General features: G+C 36.8%; 2 protein-coding genes across 7 annotated transcripts in view; both read right to left on the bottom strand.

The window, feature by feature from the left end:
- The window catches only part of LOC103714902 (sodium/hydrogen exchanger 1-like), a 12,196-nt gene extending 615 nt beyond the window's left edge, over positions 1 to 11,581 (bottom strand). The window contains exons 1-14 of one of the 3 annotated variants that reach the window (XM_039132620.3): positions 10,989 to 11,581; positions 10,789 to 10,907; positions 9,600 to 9,697; positions 8,181 to 8,240; positions 8,016 to 8,062; positions 7,735 to 7,929; positions 7,551 to 7,597; positions 7,143 to 7,209; positions 6,917 to 7,017; positions 6,695 to 6,796; positions 2,088 to 2,226; positions 1,948 to 2,010; positions 1,150 to 1,233; positions 1 to 120 (exon numbers count right to left, since the gene is read on the bottom strand). The exon at positions 1 to 120 is cut by the window's left edge and continues 615 nt beyond it. In XM_039132620.3, coding sequence (XP_038988548.3) covers positions 1 to 120; positions 1,150 to 1,233; positions 1,948 to 2,010; positions 2,088 to 2,226; positions 6,695 to 6,796; positions 6,917 to 7,017; positions 7,143 to 7,209; positions 7,551 to 7,597; positions 7,735 to 7,929; positions 8,016 to 8,062; positions 8,181 to 8,240; positions 9,600 to 9,697; positions 10,789 to 10,907; positions 10,989 to 11,162 — 1,416 coding nt within the window. In that variant the 5' untranslated portion in view covers positions 11,163 to 11,581. Of the gene's footprint in view, positions 121 to 1,149; positions 1,234 to 1,947; positions 2,011 to 2,087; positions 2,227 to 6,694; positions 6,797 to 6,916; positions 7,018 to 7,142; positions 7,210 to 7,550; positions 7,598 to 7,734; positions 8,063 to 8,180; positions 8,241 to 9,599; positions 9,698 to 10,788; positions 10,908 to 10,988 lie in introns of all 3 variants that reach the window. The other 2 variants (XM_088710793.2, XM_088710791.2) reach the window with 2 other exon arrangements.
- A 3,111-nt stretch (positions 11,582 to 14,692) lies between these two features.
- LOC148700096 (sodium/hydrogen exchanger 1-like) overlaps positions 14,693 to 15,000 on the bottom strand; it is a 41,547-nt gene continuing 41,239 nt past the window's right edge. For all 4 annotated transcript variants that reach the window (XR_016398325.1, XM_089927192.1, XM_089927191.1 and 1 more), the window contains one exon: positions 14,693 to 14,908. Coding sequence is in view for 3 of the 4 variants with exons in the window: in XM_089927192.1 (XP_089783318.1) it covers positions 14,858 to 14,908 (51 nt within the window). In the remaining variant the exon portion in view is untranslated. The remainder of the gene's footprint in view (positions 14,909 to 15,000) is intronic.

Genomic DNA, 15,000 nt, shown 5'->3' on the forward strand with positions numbered 1-15,000 from the left:
TGGGGAGAGGAAAGATTTAGGACTTGGAGGCTCGGATGACATGCTGAGATCCCTGCTGAGATGATTTGCGCATGGAGGCAGTAAAAACCTTATCAGAGGCTTTGTCATCAACCCAAACACCTAAGCAGCAATAGAAAATTAGCACACAGCCTGTTACACAATTAAAATATAGCAAAGTTCCCAACATAACAATCTACTACACGTGTTTTTCAAAGGAAAAAGAATGAATGCAAAAGATACTGATACATGTTGGGATCGAAATCTAAGTGATATATACTGATATAGAGCAAACATCTTGGCCGAATAACAAACTCCACATCTCCACTACCTGATGCTTTCATCCCACTACTAATGTATGCCCAAAAAAATTTAATAAAGAAAGCAGAGTATCTTGCCCTACCCTTTCTCCATGCCTCCACTTGCTCACATCTCTATAGACACTCCTATCTTTGATAAGCACATTCATCTTAGTTTAGTCCTTGTTCTCTCAAGGACAAAGCAAGATCACCAGCCAGAATTGGAGTGTAATTACCAAGTTGCATTAAAAACAACAAGATACTCTAATCAGATGGGGATCACAGCAATCCATGCTTCATCTTATGTGCATTGCATGTGTGTACACCATGAGAGCCACAGCACCACTTCATTAACAGTAAATAAAACTATTAAAAGAATATCCAGCATAATCATATGGTTATTGAGTCAATGATATTAAGAGAAGATGCTATGGTAATATTACACATTTGGAAAATTTTGAGAATATGCTCAGATATAATAAGCAGAAACCATCCAGACACACACAAACACACAAAAAAGGTTAAAGTAGGGTACTGTTATGAAAGCAAAATTGACAGATACTACTACCAAAACAATATTGGCCATTATCAGAAAAATTGGACACCTTTTAATTGATCAGTGAGCTCATGCAGCTCAAATCAAATAACAGGAACCAAGTCCCTGGAAAGTCGCATTTCTTTTTTTAGATGACGAATTACTGATGAACCATGAATGAAAAGAGTGTTACATAACATTACCAGCTAGTTGAATACTACCTTGTGCTATTATTCAACCTCCCCTAATTTTGACAAGAAGCCACTATTATATATGCAAGTGACGAGTATGCAAACTGAGAGGCGTAAGGTGTCTTACCACAGTGCTGAAGAGAACGATGGTGATAGTACTGGTGATCATGATTGCATTGCCACGCAATTGGGTATGGCCAGTCCTAGCAAACTGCACATGTATCATTACCATGTCTTGTCAATAAAAGAGCTCCTATAATATAGTAAGGCATTTACAGCATATAACTGGATCTCACTTCTAATATATCATACAAAAGCATAGTAATGTGCACACATATCCTTTTAGAGGATAACACTTCCATTCATGTAAGGATTTCCTACTTGTAGTCTTAGAGTTCCAAAGATCTCTTAGCTACAGATCCACTGGAACTTTTCGTATTTGGGGTACTTTAGGTTAATCTATGTATAATTTATTTTAAACGCAATAATCAAAATGCCCATGCAATTAAAACGATGAATACAGATGATCATTTCCCGGTGGAAATTAGAGGGGGAAAAGCCTGCATGAAGAAACTGATGAATAAGTTATGCACATCAGAATCTTTGCTCTCCATTACATCAATTTTTCAAATTAGTGTTTTAATTTCAAAAGAAACAACAATCTAGATTCCTTTGCAGCAACCATGAAAATTTAAAGAGATGCTTGCTTCTCTTGTAAACCAGTGATACTCATAAAAAGGTTGAGTGGTTCTTTCAAACAAAAAAATTACAGACCACTCATATCCAATAATATAACATGTTCACCTCTCTGAATATGGAACTACAAGCATAAGACTCCACAAATGAAGACACTAAAAAACAGGCAAATTCTTCTTTTTCATACAAAAGAAACATTAGATTTTGGAGGTAAAAGATCACATCTAACCTTATTATATGCAAGTGCAATTGATACTGCTCCTCTCATTAGACCAGCCCACCATATTATGACCTGTAGATTGAAATTTTAGAAGTTGTTCTCACATTTGACTTAATAGATATACAATAATTTGAGTCTCGAATACTCACTTGCTGCTTAAAGGTGATTTTCTCATTTGGAGACTTCTTACTTAAGTTGGAAAGAAAAGATAGTGGGAAAACAAAAGCAGCTCTTCCAATCAATACCATACCTAGCAGAATTGAGCTGACAGCAACTGATTTTCCAGGGCTGCATGGCAGGATAAATATTAGAAGCTACCAATGAAATCAAATTAATAACCAAGGAACAACTTATATGCCCAACATATATAAAGTTCACTGTTTAAGTAAGTTTAATAGTAAATATGGACCTCTTGTTTTCAATATTATAGTCTAATTATAGCCCATGGTTTTCTATTTTTCTTGATATATGTGACTGCATAAAAAGAGAGATGTAAGGGTGCAGCCAACTGCAGATTTATCTTCTACTTTTCCTTCCGTTCCTTAGTACTAGAATGGCTCCATTGAACTTACCGCATTACATAGTAATATTATATATTAATATCTTGATAGATCCATCATGTCTTTCAGTGAGAGGCTAGTGGCAAAACTATGTTTATTTATAATTCTTAAAAGCCAGGTATTACCATTTCAGGTTTGAAATTCAAAATTCAATGCAAAAAAATATCTAAGAATAGAAGAAATTTTATTGCTATTTTTGTAATCCCAATTGCTCATCAATTTATCATCCTATTTAGAGTTGGGCCACAACTGCAGCCTCCATAGTTGAAGGTGTTGGGAAGTAGGTATGCCCTAAAAAGCCATTTGCATATTAAACATCGTATTTTGAGATATCACATAGGTATATCTTCTATTTATAGTCATAAACAGCTAAAGGTTATTTCACATATTAGTCTTTGAGGGGGACAAAGACCACAAGTGCCACTTATGGGTAGAATGACCAAGTAGACGGTTGTGTATTCTGCAGGAAGTATTGGATCATTCTACACTTCAAGATGGTTCACAACTATGGATGAGGTTGGGCATCGCACTCATATGGCTACCATTATGTACAATGTCCAATAATAAATTGGAGTGGCTATTTTTTTTTGTAAGCATCAAAATAGTTGATCTTGAACTGATACATGAGTGAGCTTCACACTGAAACATCAATGGGACACAGCCACCTCTTGGAAACCATTGTTGAAGATGACATTCTCATAAAGCGATCCCCTGACTTGGGGGCGCGACTACCCACTATGATTTTGGTTTAGTGAATTTAAGGCCAAACTTGTGTACCAATTATGGTACCCTAGATTTATCCTTGGAGCAGACTAGTTTACCATGTCATGTCATGAGTGAGGAATAAGGATTGTCCAATAAAGAACCTGTCTATGATTTCATCCACATTAGAAAAGAGACATGGTCAAGTATGGAATCTTGATACCAAGCTATGTTTTAATCGAATCATTTTCATATTAAATAATATATTTATTTTGATTAAAACCAAACATATTTATTTTGAAAATGGTTTTGCACGCATATCAATTTTTAGTTGTATTTGATAAATCCAAAATTCTGATGGGCCATGAATTATTTATGGATTTGAAATGGCATATATTTTCAGAATGATTAATCGAGCATAAAGGAAGGTGTAGGGACTGAATTGCAAGAATAAATGCTATGCATGAAGAGAGACTTTTCTATCCATTCTACTAGAATTAGCACAATCATACATATTTATACATAAGGAGGCTAGCCCTCCTCGCTGCATTGTGACCATGGCACACATATTAAGTAAGAGAGGACATGTTAGATTAGAAATCCAATTAACATTCGATCCTATACATGTTCACCTTTTTATCGTTTCACTAAATATCTATTGAGTTCTCGCACTTGGGTAAAATATGATTGCACAGATAGACTAGACCCTTGGCATAGGGGTTGGTTCAAGTAGGCTGGATAACCCAAATTGGCTGTGTTTATGGTTGGATCCAAACCACAGGCCTAGGGCTTCACTAAGTGCTTGGCCCATTGGGGTTTCCCTAGGTTCTGCCCACTTATCTAGGGATTTCCTTGGAGTGGCGTCCATCCTACCATAAATAGGAGGGGCATGTGGGGCTTTAGGGTATGCGTTAAGGTTTCTCATGTTGAGATCTCAGGAAAGAGATCTCATGGTAGCCGCCTACTAGAAAGATGACAGAGAGAAGGAAGATTGAAGGAAGAAAGACAGAGATCCAAGTAATTCTTAGAGGGCCTGTCGAGTGTTGAATACTCTGTGTGGTGCCTAGAGAAGTCTTCATCCATTTACTTCTATCTTGTAATGCTCTAACCTCTTCTTGGAGGCATTAATCTATGATCTAATACATGCAACTATCTTTCTTGGTGATTTATCTAAAGTTCCACTTTAAATCTTCCATTGCACCATGATGCCAGACTACATTAGTGTCCTTCAGAAAGTACTGCATTGCTGTTTGATTTCAGCAAGCTAAATCATTGTTTGAAAATGAAAACTCGGGAAATCTAAAACTTGGTAGTCCCAATATCCTTTGGATATCAGATTTGAGATCATCCTGCATCAACCAATGTGGCAGTTTTTATAGCCATATCTAATGGCAATTCAGAAGCTAAATCATGCCCTAGATAGTAGTGCTTAAATATCATGGGTCAAGTTTACTTGTTGATGTTGTGATCTTCTAATTACTGTTTGTAGCCAGATGACACACTCATATAGACTCCTTAATAGCTCTCCATGCAAGAACACACTTTCAACATCCAATGGATGCTTGTCCCATTATCTACAACAACTGACTAAAAATTCTTGTTTAAACTTCGCATCCTTTGCAGGGTTTTTGCATGAACATATTTTAGTATAGAGTCTATTCCTCTGGCTCTACCTCAACCTAAATTTTTACATCTAAGCTTTCATCAGTTTAAAACTTAAAAAATATGCTTATCTACAGCTCACTGGGGTCATCTCTTTGAAATGTGACACCACCTCCTATTCTACATTTTTTCTGCAAAGTTTACACCTCCATAACTTTCCATTATTTTGGATGAACTGTACTCCTTTTACGATCTAATTGATAACAAATGAAAAGTGTAGTGAACATAAAATAATATTAAAAGAGAGCTGCATGAAAAAAATATATATTTGTCAGGGTGCGAGTTACAGTTCTCTTACATTTCTTAAAACAATAGGAAGCCTAAAAGCACAGATATCGGATTCATAGTAAACCACTTGGTCTGAGGGTGATTGAGGTTCTACAATACTTATTTGCTTGTCTTGGCCTCAGTTCTTGTTTATCCACGACCAATAGAATTTCTTTCATGACTATTGGTTCCAGAAAATTCACCCTAAGAAGAACCTATATGGGCAAGAAGTAAAAGCTGAATCGAACTTCTGAAGATGCAGACATTGAATAACCGGCAACTTTGCTACTGAACTTGCCCAGAAGTCAATCTTCTGCAATGGTAGGGCGGACCCTTGCAGGTTGAATCCATGAAATAAAAACCTTTTAAAAAGTGGTTGACTATAACAGCATATCCCTTTTCTGCACAAAATACACTGCACAGGACTGCAGGTTCTATCATTTGTTGTTCTATAAATGTCAAAGCCAAGGTCTGCTGCCGACTTGTACCATCCCGTACCAACCATATTATATCGATAATGTATCCGTATGCTACCGAGGTTCGATTTGATATATGAGTCGAATTAGTTCGTAATGGTCCAAATCAAGCAAAACCGTTTCGACCCAATACCGAGCCATCCTGCCCAATTTCAAGCGGTTCCATGGCTGAAAGTAAGAAAAAGTATTGAAAACCTATCTCAGAATGGGGTGCATACTGGCCTTACCGTACCGAACCGTTAACATACCGGTATGGTTCTTGGTATCGATTTTGCGGACCTTAGTCACAGTTGTTCAAAAAAGCAAACAGAGCCTAAAGCATTCGAGAAAAAGAACAACTTCGACTAGGGGTTAAAAAAAGGACCCATTATGTTCCGCATCATTGTATTTCAATGCAGCCGTGTAGGCTATATTAACCCATCCACCAGAACATACATCGGTAAGATCATGTTTTCTTTAAATGTATGGTTGCAATTCTAATTAAAATAGGGAATAAAATAGATCAATCTTAAATTTTTTAGGTGATTCTTGAAGACATGATGCTATAAGTACTTGAATATAAACCTAAGGTTCCAAGATGTCTATAATAGATTAAGAAGTTGGAAGCCTCATACATAGAAAATGACAGATAAGGCCCCGATAGTAATTATGAGACGTAGAAAATGACAGCTAAGGCCCTGATAGTAATCATGAGATGCATGCAAAACATTAACTCAATGTGACTTCATGATAACAAGACATCAATGATGCAATGTCTAACATATATGTTTTTGTGTGATTAATTCATATGATTTACGTTCAAGAAGTACTATTTTTGAAACTAAAAACTGATCATGTTTTTTCATCAGAAACCAAAATGACAATACGAGCCAACCTAAAGTAGCACTTCATATCAAAGCATGAAACATGGACAGATGAACAGTGTCAATGCAATCATGCATTGAGACCTTGCTTATACCATACTGAGATCTCCTTCCTATTCTAATTATATAAAAAAAATTAGAGCAATTCAAAGAAACTACAGCATTCGGCTCACAAGAAGTTTCCTAGTCCACAAACATTCATCTAGGAATGTGACATATACCATACCTGTTACTGGCCACTTTCCACTTTTCAATGTCTAATGCATCCATGCCAACATAAAGAAAGAGAAAAATCTCTGCAATAAATGACAATGTTGCAAAGGCATGCCTGAGACAGTAAGTCAAAAAGCAATCTATTAATATCATAACATCAACAGTGAGAGAAGGAACAAGTAAAACATGAGAAGCAATAGTTTATATAGCTAGGAGCTATCAAGAAATTGCATACTTGGTGGTAACTCTGGAACTTTCTGTCACATTATGCCAAGTATAGTGCGACATTACTATTCCACAGAAGAACACTGTTAGAATACCGCTTAAATCTAATAGCTGCAACAAGAAACAAGTTGTCAGTGATGTGTTTAACTTAGTAAATGAAATATCAAGCATCATGGAGACAAGGGAAAGCCAGACTGTTTCTAAATATGTTTGTTGATTTAAAAGAAGACACTCACTTCTGCCAGCATATAGGAAAGGTAAGCCATAAGTATCATAATTGCAACTTCACGATGAGTAGAATGTCTGTATTAAATGGAAATATAAGCAATGAGATCTTTAGCAGAAAACAGGAAAATTTGATTTTGCTTTTGATAGTATCACATCATGTTGCTACGTTATAAAATAATATAAATAACTACAAAAGGGTGCTGCAATTATCAGTGTTTTATTTTAAGTACGGAAAGCATAAGAAAAGAAAAAACTGCAGCACCAATCCAGTTCTTTCAGTACTCCTACACTAATAATTTTTTTCCACAGCTAACCATAACCATCCAGCCATATTCCAACTATTTGAGGTTGGCTTTATCGTAACTACAATGCAAAAGAAAACACTAAGAGAAGTTTAGGTTTCTTGCATCACCAACCTGCCAAAATACAACTTTTTGATGATATAAGCACTAAACAATCCAGCCTGCAGAAGAAAGAGAACAAATATCAGCCAAACATAGAACTCTGGCCATTTGGAAAAGGATACAGAAAAGTTGCAAGTTGGAGGGCATATTTCTTTTATAAAAAATGAACTACATTACAGAAGCATAACAAACTTACAAATGCTCCAAGAAAGGTGCTGGTAAAGAATAGATACAAGAAGTTTGCAACAAACTTCAAAACAGTAACAGCATCAATATTTCCTAGATCAAAGTTTTGGATTGCATTAAAAAGCACTATTGAAGTGGCATCATTTACAACACCTTCGCCAAAAACCAGGCTATAAAGTAAAGGCGTCTCATCCTGACTGAGAACCTGTTTTTCAAGTACACAATTTCCAAATATGGTAAGCTATTATATCTTAAGCTTTGCCTATAACACAAATTTGAGATGTTCAGCACCTGCAAGGTGCAAACAGAATCTGTTGCAGAAAAGATTGCTCCAAGTGCTGCAAATATATAAATAGAAGGAAGTTTGAGAGCTCAAGAAACAAGTGATAGCAAAAAAGAATATAAGAACTGAGGTAAAAAATATAGAAGCAAAGAGCGTGCAATAAGAGAGCTTACCAAGATAATCTCCAATTTCCAGAACACCTATATCCATTTTTTTAATTATTCCTATTGCTCCTGGACAATAGATGAAGGTCGAGAAATAAATGTGATGCATCATATAGAAAAACAGCAGTTTGTATACTTTTCTCTTCCTTAGAGATTCCCTAATCTTTAAAAATATTCCTCTTAGAATCAGGCCTTCTTGAGATTCCAGAACAACACCTCCAGTATCACTCTAGTTGAGTTTCCACTCTGGAGACCACTTAAAATGCTACTCTTAGAAGACACTCCATATCATGTTTCAGTATATTGTTTAGATTACTCACGTGGATCAGAATAATATGATAATATAGAGAAAATGCAATTTGTCTGACTTCCTAAAGATTAATAGTTACAGGTTAAATCTTTTGCTTACTGTTCGCACTGACTACAAAATTATCAATTAAACTAGTAATACGTTACTCCCATGATGAGATCTATGAGAGGCTCCAAACTGAAATCCCTTCTATCCTCTTATCGTTCCGTTTAGCTCATAGCAGTTCTGAAATGTCTTAGCAATATCACATGAAGAAAAGTTTTGCCATGGTCAAGAAAAGGCTCGGCTTGCTTCTCACTTGGAAATAAACCCAAAGAAGAAATGCAAAACAAACTTGGTTGGAACACCATTATACCATGTAAAAGCCACTATCTGGTAGCAGGGCAGCAGGGTTAAATTTTTATCACTAAAAAATATGGGCCCACATTCAGCTAAGGGCAAGCATCAATTACACCTAAATTCATACTTCCTTACTTTTCTCTAATTAGATAAATTCAGATTTTCATAGTTGACTATTTTCAGAGGATATGTTTGCCAGCAGAAATGCAGTTAGGAAAAAAAGGAAGATGGAGACATGATGATAAATTTTACACAGAAATATTTCAAATTCTTTGAAATCTTCTGAATTTTCAAATCCCATGCCTATTTTAAGATTTAAAAAGTTTGAAAACTTTTGATGCATTCTGATTTTGTTTCTGCCCACATCAATCTTCTGGGACAATTCTTCATATCTTATATTTTTTAGACTCCTAACTGAATGCTTAATAAATCCATCAGCCAAACTAATTTCACCCAGTGTCATCTTGAAAACTAGATGCTCAATGAGCCGTGCCTGAATTTTCTTGAACTCAGAACTGCAGCATGCATGTATTCGGAAAAGCTATTTAATCAACTCAGAATACGCCCTTATAAGAGGATCACAAACTACCTGAACAAGTGCAATACTAAGGTTTCTGTCTTGCAGACAGCAAAGTCAACAAAAGACAATTTCTGATAAATACAACATTTGCCATGTTACGGTTTCATGGCATAGAAGCTTATGCAGTTGCATTTATGCTGGAATTCTCTTCCTTGGAATATTTATAGTGCAATTAAATACAAAGAGATCGAGAACTTACCAAGTGAAATAATAATAAAGGAGATCAGTGTTCCAACTGCACCAAACAGCATAATTGTCATGAAGTTGCGGAAGAATCGTTTCTTTTTTACTTGAAACCTGGTGCATAAGAAAATTGGTCAGAATTGTAACATACATTTAAAATGAATGCTCATTGTCAACATTCAAGACTTCCGGTTTTAACAAGATCTGCATAACCAACAGGTGCAAAAATAACGTACAGCTAAATTTATAAGAATAAAGCAGAAACTGCACTTAATACATATTTTTCTGAAATTTGGGCAATATGAAACTTTGGTGTGATGGCTTAAGTGAAGTGCAAGTTGACTCCCTTGTACCGGGTTCTGGATAGATCAAGGTTATTTAAACATTTCTGCATTGAAGATAGGTAATTCAAAATTTGCCATTTTGAAACCCAGGATTGCACATTTGGGGATTTTGTTATGAAATGAACTGTTAGCTATTTCGAGCAGACTAATTGACATGTTAGGAGAGAGGATATATCATAGCCAATAGGAGGCTAATTGACATGAACACGCTTGAGTTTGAGAAGTATAATGTCCTTAGCTATCCAATTTTTTATTCTCAAGTTTTACAATTGGGATATGAGCCTATGTTCGACACCTTATTTGTTGCTGTCAGAGAAATGGCTAAACAAGCTCTTTACTATTATATTTTGCAAAAATCATCTTCTATTAACATCAAGTATCATCAGATAACGCATATTTTCTAAATTCTTACTCATATAACTCCTAATACATAGCCAAATAAACTTACATGCAGATAAGATAGCAATAACAACAAAGTTAGGCATCAGCTAAGTGAAAATGAAAGGACGACGAGGATTGTCATGTTGGCACTATCCTCAGTCCCTCACTGCATGGAAATCTCACCATCTTAAGCCCTAATTAAGGCAGGGCCTAGAGTTGAAATGCCCACCACGGGTAATCAAAGTTTTGCCAAGAATAACCCAAGGTTCAGTTACAAAATATTTAAATGTAGATAAGACCAAAATTGGCTCCAATAGTAAAACTTAAAAACTGAACTTGGGTGCATCTTGCATCAAAAAAAAAGGCAGAAAAAAAAAAACCAAATCCAACATTATTAGCAAGTTAAAACTAAATTTAACCCTAAATCGGAAAACAGTTGTGAAGCAAGAAATGGAGGTACAACTATCCAACAAAACTTACCCAGCATTGAAAATAATTGGCGGAAGCAAGTATATGAAGAAGAGTTCTTCACTGAAGACTAGAAGATGCGAACTCTTTCCTTTAGTAGTTAGAAGAATAATCACTCCAGTGCCCAGCCCCTGACATCAAACCAGTCCAATTAAACTAAATTTCTGCAATAAAGACCAAAAAGATTAAATCTTTATCCCCATAGAACTCACGATAAGAAGGGCAGTGATGGACTCGTTCATCCACCGATTCTCCTCCAGCAAGTGGCCGATCACTATACACGCGCACAGCAGCGCCACGAAGAGATTGATCGACGCCACCGACATGTGATCAGACTCCGAGAGAACCCCAAGTTTGATCAGCACCGACCCCAAGTGCACCGCCATGGCCCTCCCAGCACCTGCGCCCCAAAATACAAAACCTTACCACAACAAAGCGCGAATCCGATGCTCTATGTCTCCAGGGAGTCCATTCCCCGGGATCTCCCGCTCGGCTCACGAATTCGATGCTTGGGGTCGAATCCTGGACGGTTTTTTGCAGAGGAGAAAATCTCGGGATTGTGGATTCGATTCGAGAATTCAATAGGGAAGGAATTTTAATGACGGAATCTAAAGATCTTTTAGGGCTTTTTGGTTGGAGATCAGAACTAGGAGGGATCTTTCCTCCCTCGGATGATTGAAACCAGAGGTGTTACTACGAATGGTGTCGTGGACGGCGCGGCGGAGGGAGATGGGAGTGGTACTACGTGGCAGCCTTTCATGCTGCTGTTTTCTGTTCTAATGGCGCAGATGATCGATCCATGGTCTCTCCAGCTGACTGCCGTCGCGGGTCAACCTAGTCTTTTGAACGAGCGCATAGAAATTAATTGACCGTCCGTTATTAATCTGACGGGAAAGAAGGCTATCGCATATAAATGAGAAGGGGAGGAAAATCTTCGTTTGGCGGCTTGCACCGTTGTCAGTGGCCGTTGGATCGAGAGATCGGGAAGACGAGTGTCCGTTGGATGAGAAGGATTGGCTAACAGGGCCCCATCTTGATAGATCTGCGGGTTCTGGTGTGCTTCGTGCTGTAGCCGTTAGATCGTTCGATCAGACGGTTAGGATGAGCGACGTGAGGACCAAGGAAGGGAAGCTTGGCTTTGTTCGACTCGTGGTACGTTTTGATTGGATATATTTGGTGTTTGCTAAACGGTGTAGTAGAGAGTGTCCCCAAGACGCAAATGAAGGATCTCGAAGACTCCCGGTAGCCTCCAACCCACGGCTCCAAAATCGAAAATGCTTGCCGCGAGTCCAGGGAAAATGCTTGCCGCGAGTCCAGGGAAATCGCATAGTTTTTATATATGCCGCAACCGTTCAGATGAATTCCCCCAAATGTCTGACAATAAAAAAAGCAATCCAGCCTGCTACTCGCATTTTTCTTCTTAAAAAAAAAAAAAACGAACCAACCTTGCTTGATAGGTGCTTCACACAAAAAGAAACTCTACACCATTGAGGTGGTAGCCCAATAAAAGCATAGCCTTATTTTCAATTAAATGGTTTCGAGTTCGAAACACACGGATATTGATTAAATTGTGGAGACCGGATGCTTCCTACTCGGACACGGGTTTGGAAGAGCGTATCGCTCTGCTGGTAGCCTTCGTGGTGCCAGGTGTGACGTACTCACACGGATGGAGAGGGTATGAGTAAAACCGGCCAGAGTGCCCAACACACGGTCATTTCTGCCCGCATCGAATATTCTTCTAGCGAGGTGGAAGCCCAGTGGAGGTTGCTACGCGGGGGTGTGCTTGTCCCTTCCTCCCCCCTTCCCCTTTTTCAAAGCAAAAAAGAAGAAGAAGAAGAAGAAGAAGAAACTCTACTAGATTTCTCAAATTGAGCCACCAATAACATATATTTTCAAGGATAGGTATATTAGTGCTTGATGGAACAATATTTATCATGCAAGAAACATACTGCTATTGAAGAACCTGATGTGATGTAAAGAGTCATGATATCGGTCGGTCGCTTATTTCAACGGGCAAACCTTGCAAAACTTGATAATTAGAAATAATACCCATGCTTGTAGGTCTAGAAATCAATATTGTTGAGTCATCTTCGTTGATTTTGATAGACACGTCCAATGAAAATTTCTAATCAATCACTCTATCCTTGCATTGCTCCATGCGTTGTTGAGCTTGTGAAAAAAAAACACCAGAATATGTCAAACCTACGCAGGATATTGTTCATATTATGTTGCTTCACATTAGACATCCTCTTAGAGCTACCAACGAAGTTAATCGCTTGTCCTTGATGAAGTGCATTACCTTCTATCACTTAATTTCCCATGCCAATCTTTCTTATTGCAATCAAAGTTGTCCAAACTTTCTTGGTATTCTCATAGTTTCAGGATATATGCTTGCAATCTTAATATGTCTAGCATCAAATGTTGCCCTTACTTAGCATCTATAGAATATAGCATGGGTGACTTGTTGCTATAGTTTTCAGTGAAATAATTGGATCCAAGGCTATGATGAAAATTATAATCACTTCTCTCAATAAAATAAAACAGTCATTATCATCTTAAGAAAAACAAACATGCTATTACCACACTTATTAGTCATGGTCATTGTCCTAAGTGATGAGCACTAGTGATATGGTTTTTATCATCTCATTATAAAATATAATCCTTAGTTTGTTCAAATCCTAGCTGTTCAAAACTATTATATTCCCTCAATCACTATAGTGTCCTCAATCTTCTATCACTTCCATTAAAGAACAATTTTCAAGCAAATTGACCTCCACATTCCCAATGGCCCATTTTATTCCTTCGTTCAACATTATAATTGTGAGTTATAGCTAGATTCCAAAACCATGCATGTATTTCTTTAACATGTTTTAGTAAAAGTAGTCTGGACCAACCATATTTTATTCTCATCGCTTGCGTTGAGAAGCTACTTCTGATGAAGAGTTATTGACTAATTTTATTAATGAACAAAGCTTTCTATATATTCGAGACATAGTTTGTGTGCCTCGGACTCAATTTATTCCTTGGGAAGAACCTGATGCAACAAGTTATTCCATATGGAACTTTAATAACAACTTCTCTCTTTCCCTTTCCACCTCTCCTCCCAAGAGAAAATGACTACAATAGGATGGACCATGGGTTATGGGCCTTAGAGATCAAACAAAACAATAAACCTTAGTCATGTATAGATATTTCTAGGAAATTATATAACACTATTTATTGAATTGCAATATGGATTGCTCAGAGGTCAGAGCCAAATGTTATTTTATATACCATGACATGGACCTTTTTGGCATTAAGGAATTTCACAAAAAATGGGAAGTCTACTCAGTACCCTAACGTAAAGAAACTTAAACTAGGCCCAGGACCATGACAAGCTTGACCAAGATCAATCCAAAGACATGAATTTTGAGATAAGAGCTAGACTAATTTTGCGTCTCATCTCAGATAGTTTTACCTTTGTCTATTGGATATCATTTTGCCTTTTGTTTTGCATCAATATTTGTTGCTTTTGCTTATAAGGAAAAAAGAATGAATATACTTCATAAAAATAGTAATAACCTTTGGTTATTTTATTAGTAAAAATTAAAAGGTAAGATAATCCGCATAACACAAAACAAAAGGTGGAAAACTAAAGTTGTGTAACTTGACCATTCATTTTTGTTGCATGATATAATTTACAATTGACCTAAATAACAATTGATTTGATATAAAACTTATAAAATGAACTGGTTCCATAATATCACATTCACATGGCATCCAAGTTATTCATTTTGCAACAAAGTTAAGCTAAACCTATGCTTCATTGCGTCTCTCCTATAAAATTTTAAGCAAAATGTCATGTTCCAAATCCAAAGCATAACAGATGCTGCATACCTGCACGATGGACCATACAAACATGCAAGACTAGAGATCATATCAAAACAATAATGATCTTGAAAATTAATTTAATCCAGATCTTATACAAATAATTCTTACAATCAACCATTCCAAAGTGACATAAGTCAACATATGCCAACCATTTATTTAAATAAAAAAATTCTAAATAGTCTAACTAGAACTTCAATCACTGAGAATATCTTCAGAAGGCTTCGTACACTCCTTCAAGTCCCAAGCAATCATGAATCTGGATCTGAAAAACAAACAAGTAAAAATAATGAGCTACACTAATTCAGTAAGCAACATAACACTTCAAAGTGGGGTCTAAGTATGATAAATAAATAA

Source organism: Phoenix dactylifera, chromosome 14 (assembly GCF_051530095.1).
Source record: "Phoenix dactylifera cultivar Ajwa chromosome 14, Ajwa_hap1_PhDact_Kaust_v1.1, whole genome shotgun sequence".
Lineage (NCBI taxonomy): Eukaryota > Viridiplantae > Streptophyta > Magnoliopsida > Arecales > Arecaceae > Phoenix > Phoenix dactylifera.